The following is a 16,669-nucleotide window of genomic DNA, read 5'->3' as shown; positions in this document are numbered from 1 at the left end:
CATCACTGTAAAATTTGTAGAATCATCATCTTTGAAATATATATATATATACTATATGTTGATGATGCAACAGAGGTTACAGGCTTTATAATTCTTATAGGAGTATCTTTATGTGTACAGTATATATGCATCTGTATCTACATTTGTTCATTTTTACATATACAAATCCAAGCTTGTAAAGTTGAGCATGAATCAGTCTTAGATGTGCAGTTGTCTCTCAGACAGAAGCAAATAATAAATCAAAGAAACTGACCATGGGACGTGGGAGTGCTACGAGAGGTTCCAGTGGGTTTCAAACAGTTGTAAATCCATGTTTTAACACAGAGAGAACAAACAAAAGGTTTACGTTTCACTACTTTCTGTTTTAGTGCATAAGGTCTCACAGTGGGGAGGTAACACGTTGAGGAGAATCCTGAACGAAGTCCACAGTAGAAGTAATACCTTGTAAATTTGAGTATCACGTGTCCACACTCAAGGTTGGGGTGTATGAGAAAGGAGAAGGGCTCAGAGATCAGTTGGTAGTTTGTTTTAGTCTATCTAAAAGAGTTGTGCCATTTAAATCAACAGACGCTTGAAGTTCTTCCCCTCACGTCATCCTCGGACTCTTCTTCTCTTGCTGCTGCCCTCACCATCGTCCTCTCTCCTCCTCCGTTCAGCTATAGCGCCACGTTGAACTCGGTCACCAGGAAGTCCACGTGGTCCCTCTCTTTGGTCTTGAAGGCCTCAGCGATGAGGCGTGCGGCGTCCCTGTGCTCGCGGCCCCTCAGGGAAATCCCGTTTACCTCCAGGATCACCTGACCCACTTTCAGCTGGCCGCAGTTGTGAGCTGAACCACCCCTCTGAGGGAGAGAGACACAGAAAGATGTATGTGGATTTTAAAAACACTTGAATTTGGAGTAAGAACCAATAAGAAACAATAATGTCAGAGCCACTCGTACAAATAGATTTGTTAATAAGCTGCATGCATCAGTGATTTACTTGCTGGATTCAACAATTTCCCCAAATTTAAAAACTTCACTGAGGCACAAGCAAGATTCATGGGTGGTTCAGTCCTGCACAAGCCAAGTGCAGATAAACTGCCTTTACCTGAACTGTGGAAAGAATCATAATGCCTTGCTCTGAATAAATTTGGATACATTTGGAGTTTATGAGTGTGCTCACATCTGTACTTTGGTTTATTTGGTCCATATCAGGAAAAGAAAGAGAGAAAAGTTACATTTTAGTTCTAGTCTGCTTGTGTTCACCTCATTATTACAAACAACCCACAGCTGAAAACATGAGGCTGTATGGACTGACAGGTACCTCATCGGTTGACAGTCCTGGTCATTCTACATTATCAGTGCTACATGGAGGGAAGCATGTTTTGATTTCGGTGACTGACAGCAGGTCACGTAGCAAATCACTGTGCCTTCTGTTTTTATGTATTTTCTCTGCTGTTAGAAGGAGCTTGCGAAGAAATATCTTAGCATGAGTCAGCAGTATAAGTGGACCTCATAAATATGGACAGACAGAAGCGAGACAAAAAAGACGTGTTTGTCTCTTTTCACTCACTTTTATTGGCCAGCTAAAGTTAGACAAAGCAGGACACAAGCTCATCACACCTCTGTTGTTACTCCTTTTTACTTTCTAACGCATCAGGAAAAAGCAGTGCTTGTGTGGTGACATACATTTGTTTTATGATGTTTCCAGACCTACAGAACAGAGTTCGCGATCAGCAGTCTCGATCGGGCTGCTCAGTCTGCAGCACAGTTTGATTCAACCAAAGAATTTGGTTAGGTGTGAAAGCAGCAAAAATCTGTAATGTTTGTGTCTGCTGATTTTTGACAGCTGGACTTGAAATTCTGCAGTGTGAAGTTATTCATTTATTTTTTCTCTTGGGTGCTTTTTTGTGAATGAGACTTGCCTAAAAATGAAGCAGGGCAGGCAGTCTTACAGTATATAGCAAGTTGGGGCAGTGTATCTATTAATGATCATGATCATAAAGGTGCATTTGCTCATGAATAAGACATCAAGCTGAAATGAACAATTTTCTAAATCTGACATGGAACATTTGTACAAGCAAGGCTCACAGAAAAGGTACAGTTTTAGGATAAGAATACAAAAATGCTCTTGACTGAGCCCCAGCAGGTCTGCTGTACGACTGATTCATAGCCTAATACACAAAATGTCATGCTCAATATAAAAATGACAGCCCAGCATTGCTTTCTCATTTACCGCATGAAAAACAACACAAAACACCTCCTTCCTCGTTTTGTACCGCATCGGGACAATGTAAAAACAAAGAGACAATATGGAAAAAGCAGGGATATATATCATTTCTTGAAAAAAACAGTTCTTCTGTCTGTGACTGAATGTAATCAAGGCAAAAATTTCAAGGGTGACAACGATCCTCCCATCAAAAATCTAACTACATTCCAGGTCCAGGGTTATCCTGCCAAAACAGGTCCACTTGTGTCTGTAGCTCAGAGGCCCTACAAAGAGTTTTCACAGGAGTCTGAGATCTTTACTTTTGTTCTATTGCCTGCAAATAAACAAAATCCTCTCAGTGCCCAGGCTAAAATTTAAACATCCTCCCATAAATGTGACAGGTACTTCATTTGCATACAGGAACAGAGCTGCCCTGTCAAAAAAAAAACAAACACATTCCCAGCCACCACAGCCACATAAATATAGAGCCCCCCCCCCCGCAGTCTGTTCCTCAGAGCAGACAGTGAAGGCTCAGCGGTGAATGTATGCAGACTCACACCTTTAGAAAGAAGTGTGTGATCAACAAAATAGAACGCTTTCTCCTGACTGAACACCTTGATTAGAAAAATGTCGTCTGTTCCTGACACTATGAGACATGCACAGGACACAGGATGAAATTCACAAACCACACAAGGACCCGTGTTCCATTTCTTGACTAAGTCTCAGGTCCTCGGCAGTGAAATCAGGAGACTCTGAAAAAACCAGCAGATCGCTGCCCAACAGGTCCCACAAGCATCAGCAAAACTTTGGAATGCCATCAATTTCAGTATCCTTGGCCACAGGCTGAATTGCTGACCAGAGGTGGTTAGCTGTTTGAAGTAATCATCTAAAGCCCCTCTCTGCTCTGGAGTCCTCAGAATGCTTGATGCCACTCGATGCTTCTCTGAAGCAAACCTGACTGAAAAGTCATATTTGTTCACCTTATCTGCTTCTCCTCTGAGGTCACATACCCAGAGGATAGACAGACGTGATGAAGACATGACTGCTGTTCTTTCCCTCTCTCCGGTCTAAAATGGAAATCAGCAGCAGCCTCCCCATTTTTAATCACAATCCCGACTGCTCAGAACAGCTTTTGTCTAAATGACTTTCATTATACATGGATGTCTCTGCTGTAGATGATTTATGTCCATTACCAGCATTAAGTGCCAATGCAAGACGCAGCGTGTTCTTTATGCTGAGAGGCAAAATGTAATGACCTCCGAACGCCTTTTACGACACACTCTTGCACTACTGCATGGCAAACATCTGGAATCAGCTTGGGCAAGCATTTTGCTTCACAAACACTGGAAGTCCGCTGCAGGTGAGCTGACGAGTGTGGTTGATTGGTTGAGCTGTCCCTGACCCAATCACTTTCTCTTCTACCTACTTCCAAAACACACCAGCAACAAAAGAAGCCACCATATTTCCAAAATATGAAAAAAACGACATGGATAGTTTCAGCCTGTGGACCTTTTTGCAGCTGCCCAGCACCAAACAGCAGAGAAAAAACTAGCTGGTGAAGAAAGTGAAGCATTTGGCAGCTACAAAGCCTGATACTTGTTTGGTGATGACCAAAGCAGAGTTAGACGGAGAGTTAAAGAACCGGAGAGTTAAAGAACCAATATGTAGGATTCAGTCATATCTAAAAGTGATGTTGCAGACAACATGGACACTCCCTTTCCAAACGTGTAGGAGCACCTATAGGGGCCGCGAAAATTGTGAAACTCTCTCGAGCCAGTGTTTGGTTTGTCCATTCTGAGTCTGAGGCTTATTCTAATTTAACAAAAACATAATGATTCTTATGTTCAGCTGATTCTACACTGATGAAAACCAAACTATGAATATTATATTCCATTTCTATCAATAGATCCCCTCAATATTTCACACTGGTCCTTTAATATTGGACTTTCATTCATGAGGTAGACTCAAACCCAACTCTAAATGAATGACAATGTTGCTCTGCCTCTGCTGAATGCCTTTTTTCTCACATGGTAGCAAGAACAGGTTTATAAAGCAATAAAATGTCAGAGCAAAGTCTGTCACCTTGCTGTGGACTTCTTCTGCCACCAGTAGTAGCCATAAAAATACACAGATGCTGCTTGACACTTCATCTAAATTTCAAATCTAACAACAAACCTAAATCACGGGTTCCACTTTCTTGCGGTCTTATCACCAAATAAGACACAGACTCATGTTTTCCTTTGTGTCAGTTCCATGTTCTCGTCCTCCTGACTGAGAGCTGACCTCATTACGAGCAACTCTGATGGTTAAAAACACCAGCGGTACCTTCCACACCAGGTCTGCATCGTCACATATCTTATTTACTGAGCCTACAACAATTACCCTGAGCTAGCGGAGCAGTCGGCCGTCGTGATGGGAAGATGGCAGTGATAAGGTGCTGTCACTTCAGGAGGGGTGATGAGGACTGATAACGACCTGCCGGCCCTGCAGCAGCTTACTCATCTCTACTCCATCCTCAGCAGGTGTGATTGAGGCGACCTGAGGCGAGGGCCCTTGTGCCCACAGAGATAGGAAATACAGAAGCCAGAGGTTTGCTGTATTACGACTCCGCTGTGCTTACTTCCAATATTGCAGAGAAACGCTATTGTTAGGGGCACTGGCTTTGATGTGATGCCATCATGTCCCTCAGACAGAACCGATGCCCATCGGAAAGCCTGGAACAAAATGAATCGTTTTTTTTTTTTTTTCCTTCAAAGCAAATTTATCATTCTGATGCTTGGTCCAGACTGGGGGAAGAACTTAAGTTGTGTGCCTTGCTCAAGGGCCTAATAACATTGAGTTAGCTACCCCCAGTGACAAACCAAAGTTTACACAGCTCACTTTTCCACCTTGAAAACTGAATGTGCAGAAAGACCTCCACCATTTCTGTAACAAGTGACCTCGAGGCTGCCAAGTTATTAATGTGTCTAAATAACTGTGAAGCCACAGCGTTATTGTTCAGGGATGTAGCAGTGGTGTCGTGTAACTTGTGGCTTTGTCGGGCTTGTGATCAATTGGGTTTGCACCTCAGCGAGTCAAAAGTTGAAGGATGAAGTCTATGCAATTCCAAAAATGCAGAGCGGTATATAATAATTTTAACCTTTTAACTGTAAATTTTAATCTACTTACCTGAATGGTTTGAATCAACTGCAGCTTTTTTGAACTGGGTTAATCGAATGAATTTTCACTTTTTCATTAGTCTCCCAGTCAGTTGAGAGTTTGGTTTGGGATTGAACCATTTCTGTGGCGTCATTTCTTAGGCGTAACCTTCTTGCTCTGTGTGCTTTTGTTGCAGACAATCTGGACTTAAATGAGCTTTTTCTCTTTAACTGATGAATTCTCCAGAAAAGCTGAGTTTGAAGAGGCTATCCTAAACACTGCTACTAACATTACGCTGTCTTTGCCGATACTACTAAGTGCTATAATACCACAGATGCTTTTAGAATATTTTTTCATATTCTATCGCTAATTTTGCATTTTCTAGTTATGCCTCTTGACTTGCAGTACTTTCCTTTTCTCTTCCTATGTTTTGACAAGAAAAGACAAATTCATTGCATGTGAAAACCTGCTTGGGAATAAATATGATTCTGATTCAATGTTTTTCTTTCTGATCCTTATGTTTGTGATATTTCCTCTTAATATACGAGCTGGTGCTTTTTTATGTTTGAGTGAATGGAACTGAAGAACAGCTATGGAACATATAATGAGGAAGCAGCTCTGACATGAAATCAGGCAAGCTGTCTTCTCGCTTCAGGAGACAAAAACAGAAACATCAGATAAAAAGAGTTTAAAAGGAAGAGAACGTGATGTCCCATCTTCTGACATTTGTTTGGGGATTTGTATCAGTGCAGATGGGAGCAACTGCAGTTTGGGAATAAAGACATTTGTTTAGTTGGTCCAAATGCAGGCCTTCCCACAACAACCTTCTCTCCACCTACACAGCCACCAAACCCCCAAATACTGCATCCACCCACCCACACCAGACCTCCACTTCCTCATTTGTACAAATCCTCCACAGTCCTCCCCTCCATATTAACACCACTCTCACTTCTTTTGCATCCTTCACCCACACACTTGCCGTCCTTTCTTCCAGTGCACTCTTTGATTTTGAATGTGCTGATTTCCAATCCTTTTATCCCTCCCCTCGCAATCAGCAACCCTTTTTTCATTTCAATCACCACCTCTGCGGAGTGGGAGTCTGAGAGACAGCTTTGAATGGGGTGTGGACTGTATCTGTAGCTCACCGCTCTGATCTTTAAATTGTACTGCCCTGGTTCTCTGTGATTAGTAAATGATTAGTGCTACAACTAGTGCTGAGCTAATACAAGGCTTTGTTGACTTGCAAATTACCATGGCAGACAGATATATGTGCACCCAGTCACAGTAATAGCTTTCTCCTGAGATGACAAGGTGACTCATTTCTGGTTAGTCTGTCAATATCTGGATTTCACGCTGCATAGTCAGGTGGTCTGAATTTCCAGTACTTTTGGCTGGACTGCAGCAAAGCATGACCAGCCCTGTAAACGAAAGTCTATCCCTGACTTAATGAGTGAGTGAGTGAGTTACAACATTGGTTAGTGCATTTTCAATATGAGTAGGCACCAACATTCCTCAGTTACATCCTCAGGATGTTTTTGTAACAAAACCGTCGTCAAGGGGGCTTTTACAGCAGTTCCACTCACTGACTGCCACTCATTCTTAATCTGTGTCGCGCTAAGAACAGAATTAATATCATGCTGGTCTTGGAGACTACTATCTGAAGACCTAAGGTTTGTGCTTTTGAAACTGTAACCAGATGTTGAATAGTTATTATTGCTAACTTGACCACAGAATGATAAGGTCGTCTTTTCAGGCTTTGGCGATGCAAAACGTGACACAGACCTGATGGACTGCTGTGGACAAACAGCCATATTTCAGCTTTGGTGTGAAACTGGGTTGCAGGAATTCACATGAAAGACACTACCACTGACTATCCACTAACATTTTGGCCATGCTATGGCACACATGGTCCAGCCATAATCTAGGTTTTGACCTAGTCTTGTTCAGTGCAGGCTGCAACTGCTTGAGATGTAACGTGTGCAGCACTATTCAGCCTCATCAACAAAATAAAAAATTACTTATCTGAATGAATTCTTTAGCTATTATGTAAAAGGCACTATACAATCTCCCATAGGTGTTGCTGCTGACACTGTTTTTTGTCCTTTTGACCAACATCATACCAGCTGCCTCATACTTAAAAAGTACTGCAGTGAATTGGCAGTTTCCAGGCAGTGAAGACTTCTCATGGAGGCCATTAATGTTGTAATCATCTTTGTGAGCGCCAAAATGATGACAAAATTAGCAGGAATCTCAGTGTGAGTTCAGCTGCAGTGTGAATCCTTCTAAAGCCTTAAAGGAAATCAAATCCCACCTGGAGGGCGTGCGCATCATACCATTGTAGAGAATCCAAGAAAGCACCCTGGATATAAAAGAAACAGCTGACAATACCAGGAGAATACTCACCAAAATGGAGCCGACTGCATGTTAATAAGGATACCGCACTGAGTTGAGGTGAGCCTCGTGAGGGTTTTATTCTAAACAGGTTTTTTCTTCCTGACTCACCTGTATTGTGACAATTCGTGGCAGTGGCTGGCGAGTGTTAGCTCCACCTTCAATGGCAATACCCAGGGTGCTGGCACTCTTTGCCACCCTCACTAGTGTAGAGGTGGGCTCCAACAGTCCAGGCTAAAGTAAGGGGGGGAGCGAGAGGAGCACAAGTTATAATGTAAGAAGAATATTATGTATGCATATTTATAAAGCTGAATATATTATAACAGTACACATCCTCCTTCCCTTCGTGCCACTGTGCATACATATATTTTTCTGCCTTTGTTTATCCAAGGAAGGGCTTGGTTTTTTCCGAGCACACGAGCTCAAGAGTCCTCCCAGTGGATTTACACATTCATAAAGGTCAGGATATATTAAAATGTACATATTCAATCTTGGGGTTTTTGTCTGTGTGTCAATCTGGATGTTCCTGGGGTTTTATGTCCATATTCCAAGAGAGATACCAGTGGTGGTCCAGTGAATGCATTCAATATTCCTGAAGTGTGGCCAGTTTCCTTTATTGTTGCATGCCGCACGCCCTGCCTCTGTGCCCCATGTCAACACAAGTCAATAACAAATATAGGCAAAATAATAATCTGAAAGACTGTCTTCAAGATTTTTTTGGCAAGAGAAATATCCCAAAACAACCAGACAGACCAACACACGTATATTAACACTTTCTATGGACCACATGTTAGCAAACATCCAGCAGACCCAGAATAACATCAGCATTCATTAGGAGATGTGTTTGTGTATGTATTTACTCTCCTTTTAACTCTGGTTTGGTCTCCATCAACTCCTGAGAAAACATCTGGCAGTGAACTTTCTACCTGTTGTTTATTCTGGGCAGACAGTGTACCTATCAGGGCTTGTTTGCTGGAAGCAGTCAGATCAGTACTATGCAGTAAATGAAAAGCCCCAGATGTTAATTCTTTGCAAATCTGTCACCATTAATGGCCCTTTTCACACACAGTCATATGGTTCACTGTTAATCTAGAAAGCTTTGATTAGAGAAGCTTCAGTTATTTTGTTCACATTCAATAACAACACATCTCTAAACCTCTGACATGCTGCCAAAGCCTCATGTGAGTTGGAGTTGTTGAATGCCAACAAAATATCCTTTGTTAAAATAAGTTGTTCCAAATTAATTATCCAGTGCAATAACAGGCACCTGTTTATTCAAGAATAAGGACAGAAAACCACCAGAAAACCACTCACTCGACCACAGGCCATACAACCTAGTGGGACAGAGGCTAGCGAGCAGAGGCGGCTGAACTTAAGTTCTTTATTTAAGACAAAACTCGGTTAGCTCACATGCACATAAGCCTTCTCTGGAACATCATATGTGGTTTGCAATGCTGCAAGTCTTTAGTGACTCACACATGCCCAGAGTTCTGCACCCATTAACCTGGTCCACAGAGATGAGGAGACTATAACAAGGCTTAAACAAATGTCTTCTTTAAATTCTTTTTGGGATGTTTTTACAAGCACATAGTTTCTCTCTCTTGGTAAATGCTTTGCTTCTTCACAATAAAATGCAGCAAGTTGTTTCAGCTTTGGCATTTTCAGGCTAATAATTCCTGTCTAAAACAGACATTACATCTAACAGGCCTCTCATCATAAATAATCAGGCCGCTCCCATCCTTACTTGTTATTCCTTCGATCAATCAATAAGAACGCGAGAGCGGTTTGAGAGTTTCATTACGCTACACTGCAGTGAGCGATGAAATAAATGATGGAGCATGTGAGTGAATGAATGACATGAGTGGGAAATAAACAAATGAGTGAAACAAACTGTGTGAGCAAACAGAGGGAGGAGAGAAGAGATCACGGTTAGGATTGAGAGCAGATTCTGCAGGAGAATTAGCAATAAAGCACATCGATTCATCATTGGTTGACATGTTTTTCAGCTGAGACAAACACACGTTGGTACTTCTATACTTGTGAGGACCCACAGTGCAGTAAGACATTCTCTACCCCCTAACTAACCTTAACCCTAAAGCTGAGTACTAACCCTCAAACAGCCCTTCCAAGAAGTGAAGATCTAATAAATTGTCCTCACTTTCCAAATACGTCCTTACTTTCCAAAAACTTTCAAAAAAAAAAGGTCTTCAACTCTCAAAAATGTCCTCACTTTCCAAAGGTTGCACTTAATTTCCCAGACGTCCTCACTTTCCAAAATGTCACTTTTAAAAAAAAGTCTGACCCATGTCCTCACCTCACCTTCCAAACACCAAGAATCTCACTCCAGCTGGTCCTCACAAAGACAGAAAGACCCCGGCACACACCTAGATGAACTGAATACATTTCTCATTCCTCAGAGTTTAACAATGAATCAGCTCATCCGCCCTCGTTTGGCTCACAGCTGTTCTGAATCACACCCTCACCGGTTTGGAGGGGTTGTCCCCCCCGCCCCCCTGGGTGTCTTGGGGGTGGCGTGTGCGTGAGGAATGGGGGCAGCTGTCTTTGCTGATGTGTCCTGACTCAGCTATGTCCACCCCGCTGTCCTCACTGAGGGTCTGGCCGCTGTCTGACAGCTGAGACAGGGCACCACCTGAGAGTAAACAGGCACACATGACATGATGGCGGAAATCTCAATCCAATTGTGTGAAAGCATCCATTTATGTTGGTTTTACTCTTTTACTATTGAAACAAACAGTGAGATCCTTCTTAGTTTAAGATGCTGTCACGTTAAACTGCACTGCAAAAAATAAAAAAAAATCAGATTTTTAGACTGTTTCTGAAAAAGATCTGCTTTTAAGATTGAGCATTTAATACAAGATTAAAAGCTCATTATGATTAGTGATGATTTGCATGCTGTGGCAATTGTACACAGTGTTCTGGGTAACTGCTCATTTAAGCATATTAAACTCAAGTAAATGCTTATTTGGAAAGATTCTCCAGATGATATTTATAAACATGTTCTTCATAACTGGCATTTTATTGCAGATACTGACAATTATCAAGCCTCAGAATCTGTGCAGTATCAGTAAATGTTTCTCTATAGTCACTACAAATGCTTAACAGTCAGGTGAGAAGTACTATGTTTTGCATTTCAAAGCACTTATCTATGAACATCTACAGGCAATGAACACATTTAGAATATATGCAGCTCCAATGAGTTAGTGTGCCTCTTTCATTGGAGTTATTTGACTACCAAGTGGTGATTGAGGATAATCTTGCACTTCAGTATCGATACAGGTACCAGGTATAATTTCTTTTTCTTACACTGGGTAGATTACAAACTCTTTGATCACAATTTCAAATAATAATTAGTTGCAACCCTGCGTGTACATGTCATTGTACATGTTCCTCACCTCGAGCTTGGGGCAGCGGCCGCACCTCGTTGACGTCAGGCTCTGCGTTGGGCCTGTGAACCTCCACTGTAACAAACTGTTGTTTAGAGCCAGGAGGGGAGGCGGAGGAGGCTTTGGTCATGGACACTGGCTTAAGGGGCAGAGAAGGGGGCGGAGGAGGAGCGGGGAGTGGAGGTGGAGGTGGAGGTGAAGGGGATGGGGCAGCAGGTTTAGTGCCCCTGCTGGGGGACTGGACCCTGGGGAAAGGGCCAATGTTGTGTTGGGTGACCATGGACAACTGAGCAGCTGATATTTGGTCTTTCTTGGAAGGATCTCTCTTTTTGATGGCCGCGTAGTCCCGTGACGGGTCCCTGGGATGTTCTCGGTTGTTGCGCAGTGAGGGCGAGGCGGGGGTATGTCCTGGTTCTTTGCCGTGGTTGCGAGAGGTGGGGGCTGTGAAGTACAAGCCTGAGTGGGAGGATTCGGACGAGGGGCATTTGTTGAGCTGATCTCGTCTACTTGGGCGCCTCTGCACCCCTGGTGGGGGTGGAGGCTTGAAGGAGGGGGGAGATTCAGCTGTGGTGGACTGTACGTCGTCCTGAAGTGAGAGGATATATTCGTCACTGATTAGGGGTGTAGTAATGTGTTATGGCACAATGCACTGCAAAATAAAATGTAAATGTAGGGGGTGCACTATGAGGTATGACTAACTGTTCATTTTAGTTGTATGTAGATAAGATCTGCAGGGTAGTCACGCGGTTTCTCATGTAGCACTAGTTGTACCTACAGCAGTTTTAGTTTTATTTATCCAGATTTCGAGAGCTGTCTGAGATTTACGCTGCCAATCTAATACAGTGGAGGTAAGTGGAGTTTAGTTTGTAGTAGTCTCAGCATTGAAAAATGATATTTGAAACAGCAACAGTAATATCTTTCCAGAAACAGTGTCCCAATTACTGTGGATAATCCACAGAAAACACTGTGAACAGATTTCCCTCTGAAGTCTACAGAGGAAACATGATGAAAGCTGTTCACATCGAGGTGTGCAGATTGATCAAAATAGCATGGACACTCATTTTTTACAGACATGTTAATACTGAATTTAAATGTCATTTTTCAGTGATGTGAGCACTACAAACCAAACAGCTATCACAGGTCGATGAGAAAATATGGTTTTGGTCATTTGGGTTTTTTTTAAAAGCATATTTTACATCTAAAGGGGAATAAATGAGGAATTTTACAGCCACAGTTTTGCTTAGCCGCCGACTCTGAATGCTGTATTATACTGAAAAATGAGCTAACTGTATGGTTACACCCCTAATTTGTATCACGCAGAGGAAATATATTTAAAAGCAAAGTTTAAAGCTGGTGTCTGTATCGCTGCTTTACGATTGTCACCAATTTTCATTCACACAATTCCATTCAACACCTATTTGAAGCCCTCCTGCATTTTTAGTGACAAAAACAGCTGACTTGAAGAAGTTTAATGCATCCAAACCGGGTTGAACACATCGTTGTCTGTCCGTTTGATTCTTCAGGTATCCTGTGTTTCAAGGTAAGAGTGAGCACAAACTGAACAGTGGGATGAACGACACTGACACATGAGTGGCTAACTGGCATATGGAAACAAACATAAAATGAGCAGAAAAGAAAGCTTATAAAAGAAAAGCAAGGAATGATTTGAGTTGCAGGTAGCCCTGGAACAACGGGAGACTAAAAGCTTTCTCTGTGACCTCTCGCTTTCTCCTACTGTTCAGAGTAAACATCAGAGACCACTTGTTATCTGTTATCACGTTGGAAACAACGATATATTTTTATTTCTTTTAACCCTAAGGTCCAACCATAAGCTCTTCCTTCTTGCAGAGATGGAGAGGCAGGAGGAGAACTGGACATGCCAGGTGGCATGTGATTCAGTTCAGATCAACAGAGACCATAAATAAAGGCTATGCTGGCACTTATTTTCAAAAAGCTCTACTCTTTCTTTCTCTCTTTCTCATTTGGTGCAAACACTTGTTTCACTCCACCTCAGTCTACAGGTCAGCCACATCTCTGTCACCACCTCTTCTGCTCTCTCTTTTTTCCCTTTTTTTCTCTATCATTTTCTTCCCACCCCTCCTCACTTCTCCCCCGTGCCGCATCCATCTTTATCAGGCCAAAGTAAGGGCTACGCCTGCCGGCCAGGCTCACCAGAGAGATGTCGGTTAGCAGCGTGTTCAGACTCTCCGGAGGAACGTCCTCGTTGCTCTCCACCACGCTGTCATTCTGAGAGACGCAGGAAAGAAATGGAGGTAAGAGGGACATGAGGTGGAGAGCGGGGTGATGAAAAGTGAGGAAAGAGAGATAAACAGAGAGAGAGGAGGAAGAAGAGAGCGATTAAAATATGTGAGAGAAAGCTTGTGAGCAGATATTAAACACAGACCCAAAACAAATGCCAAATTAGATTTGCTGGATGTTCCATGTCTCCTAGAAAAAAGGAACAGCGTCAATATTTGTTTGCATTTGCTCGGCAATCTCAGAGTTTAAAAGGAAGGCGAGCAGATAAAGCGCACGCACGCACGCACGCACGCACGCACGCACACACACACACACACACACACACACACACACACAGTCACTTGCAGTCACACACAAAGCTATCATGTCTTCTTCCACAAGCTAAACACACATGCTGTGGAATCGATAAAGAATCATCAGCTCAGTTCAAAGCAGGATTTGGCAGCTCAATCCCACCACCGTGGCGGAGGAGAGGAGGTAATTTGTGGCAGATCTGTGAGCGATTTCAGAGCAGGGGAGCCGGGTTCAGAGAAACGTTGCCCTTCATTTAACTCTGCCACTAAACCAAAACAAAAGCCTCATCAATTCAGCTTAATTACCCCTCGTTGCCGCACGCGGAGCACTTACAGACAATTTATTTATCACAAGAGTCAATCGACTTTCTACATGCAGAGACGCTGCTCTGCGCTGTAAGTGCCCAATGCACGCTCTGTCTGTGTGTACGTATGACCGCGTTCGTCCACAGTTACCATCCACACAGTATCTGTGTGTGTGTATCTCAGTCGACCCGGGAATCAGATTTTGCTGAACATGATTTACATCCAATGTCAGCGTTCAATGCATGAAGTAGTGATGTTTATGCAGTGTGGTGAAAACATTATGGAAATGGTCTGCAAGATGTTTGACTGCAGGAATCAGATGAAACAATTTAAGCTCATTAATTCACAGATTTGACAGAAGAGGGGCATCGTGAATGAAAATCAGCCCTGTGTAGTTTGTTATTGTGGAAAACAACCGACACTGCATCTGTGACACCTCACAATGAAAAAACAAGCATGTCACAATTCTTGCCCCTTCTTTTACAGTGTTTTAAAACATCTCCGACATGCTCCGTGACACTTCGGATGCCACAGTCTTTGACATTCCTGATCCTGGAGGTCTGTCCCTGTCGTCCCTGGTGACGGACTGTAAGCTATAACTGGTTCTACATGTAGTCTGACATGTCTGTCAGCAGGGATTTATGGCACCTAAACTGACACAGCGACCATCTTCAAAGAGAAATGTTGTGCAATCTAGACTGAATTCACCAAACAAGGCTAAACTTGCAACTCTGACTCATCTTCTGTGAGTTGCATCAAATGACTCAAGGGGAGCATGACAGGATCGCAGACCTTGAACTGCAACAACTGGAACAATTGTGACTACAAACAATATTGATCTGACCTCAGATGGTTGATTGTGGAAGGTGTTTTGTGGTACATGGCGGCCTTGCAGTGTTTAGTGTGGGCATGGCCGCGTTCAGGTAAAACAGGACTGTGTTCAAACAGAGTGATGCACTGTGCAGGCGTTAACATTGGGCTACAGGTGTCGGTTTCTTTCGGCTTTCTGAAAGCAAGTTTAAAGTTGCCTAAACTTAAGAATATCTCAACCATACTGTACTTGACATCAGATATTAGTAGCAATAATCTAATTAAAAAATTAATTGACATTGAATGTAATCTGATGCCTACAGAATCATCTAACAGCAACATTATGAATGACTAGCGAGTGAGTATCTAACTTGCAGCTGTGTGTGTGTCTGTCTCCATATCTTGTGTGTATTTGTGTAAAGTAGGTATAGGTGCACATGCATTGGTATGCAGCTGACTACATACCTGGTTTTGAGTGTGATTCAGAAATCAAGTGTTGTTATTGTCCCAAACCCACCCAGCTCTCTAATCTGCTTAACACAGCAGTGGTAGCAGCCACCCAGGGGTCCAAAACAGTACAAATATACACACAGACACATGGGAAGAACACAGACCGACACAAACACCCACACTCGCACGCACATACACACTCACACATGTAAATGTTGCTTCTCTGAGGGGAAAGCAGAAAGGCACAGAAAACCCATCTGAGGCATCTGAATGAGAAGGACTGTTTGGTGGAAAAATCTGCAGACAGTCAAAAGCTTATCTGTGCTGTCAGCTTATACAGTGTGTGTGTGTGTGTGTGTGTGTGTGAGCGTGTGTCTGTTTGCGTGAGTGTACGTGTGTGTTGGGATGTTTTACTTATGTTGTGGGGACATAAATCTGTTTACACAGTCACATTGTGGGGACCTGCCTTCCTTCTGGGGATAAAACACAATGTAAATCGTTACAATTTAAGGATGAAGACTTAATGGGTTAATGTTAGGATAACCTTAACCTTAAGGGTTAGGCAAGTCATGGTTATGATTATGGTTAGGGTAAGTCTCCAAGAAATGAAGTCTATGTGTGTGGGCGTGCATGCATGCATGTGTGTGTGTGTGTGTGTGTGTGTGTGTATGTATGTGTGCATGGATACCTGCGCAATCAGTCATCTTCAACCACAACCAAATACTTGCATGCTTACACCTACTAGTGCTACATACTAACACAAAATGAACTGAATGAAAAGTTTCCCAGTAGACGTTTGATATGTTTAGAAATATAAACAGAATAGATCGGGAGGGGCAGTCAAGGGAGTCGTCTCCCAGGATTGAACAAAATGTAATAAATCAAGTAAAAATGGAAAATGTGAGAATTTGGTATGCGTCATTTCAGCCTGTTTCACTAAAGGACCAAAGCCAAGTTAATGTGTCTGCTGTGGTGAAGAAGCATTACATGGTTGGAATAACAGCTTCACTCTGAAGGTTGGCTACAGCAGAGTACAGTTATTACAGTGCAACAGGTTCATTTTGTGAGTCTGACGAAAGTGCTGTAATGTGTCTGTCCACTTGTTTTTATGCAGAGTGCAAACAGGAAACACCTGCAATTTGAAGCCAGTGTAACACTCTAACTCTCCCAAAATGTCACCTGAATTTTATGTCCCCACACACCAAAAGGTTTCCTGACACAAGAGGACACACTGATCACAGTGGCTTATAGCAAATGAGCTGACCTTGCTGAAATTAAATTCAACTTGTAACTACAAATCTTTGTGGTCTTTTCTCTCTGTGACAGTGATCTCGACCTTATAAAAAACAGCCAGAGACTTCCTGTACAGTCACACTGTGAGGACACACATCAGGGGGGACCGTGGAGAGACACATCACTTTCTTTAAAAGC

The 16,669-nt window shown here is 42.7% G+C and overlaps 1 protein-coding gene across 1 annotated transcript in view; it reads right to left on the bottom strand.

Moving 5' to 3' along the window:
* Positions 1-520: 520 nt before the first annotated feature.
* whrna (whirlin a) overlaps positions 521-16,669 on the bottom strand; it is a 123,153-nt gene continuing 107,004 nt past the window's right edge. Inside the window, exons 8-12 of the mRNA XM_076758070.1 lie at positions 13,293-13,367; positions 11,130-11,706; positions 10,200-10,366; positions 7,828-7,950; positions 521-839 (exon numbers count right to left, since the gene is read on the bottom strand). Coding sequence (XP_076614185.1) covers positions 657-839; positions 7,828-7,950; positions 10,200-10,366; positions 11,130-11,706; positions 13,293-13,367 — 1,125 coding nt within the window. The 3' untranslated portion in view covers positions 521-656. The remainder of the gene's footprint in view (positions 840-7,827; positions 7,951-10,199; positions 10,367-11,129; positions 11,707-13,292; positions 13,368-16,669) is intronic.

This window comes from Chaetodon auriga, chromosome 19, assembly GCF_051107435.1.
Source record: "Chaetodon auriga isolate fChaAug3 chromosome 19, fChaAug3.hap1, whole genome shotgun sequence".
In the NCBI taxonomy this organism is placed as follows: domain Eukaryota; kingdom Metazoa; phylum Chordata; class Actinopteri; order Chaetodontiformes; family Chaetodontidae; genus Chaetodon; species Chaetodon auriga.
This window is presented reverse-complemented; position numbering and strand designations above follow the sequence as displayed.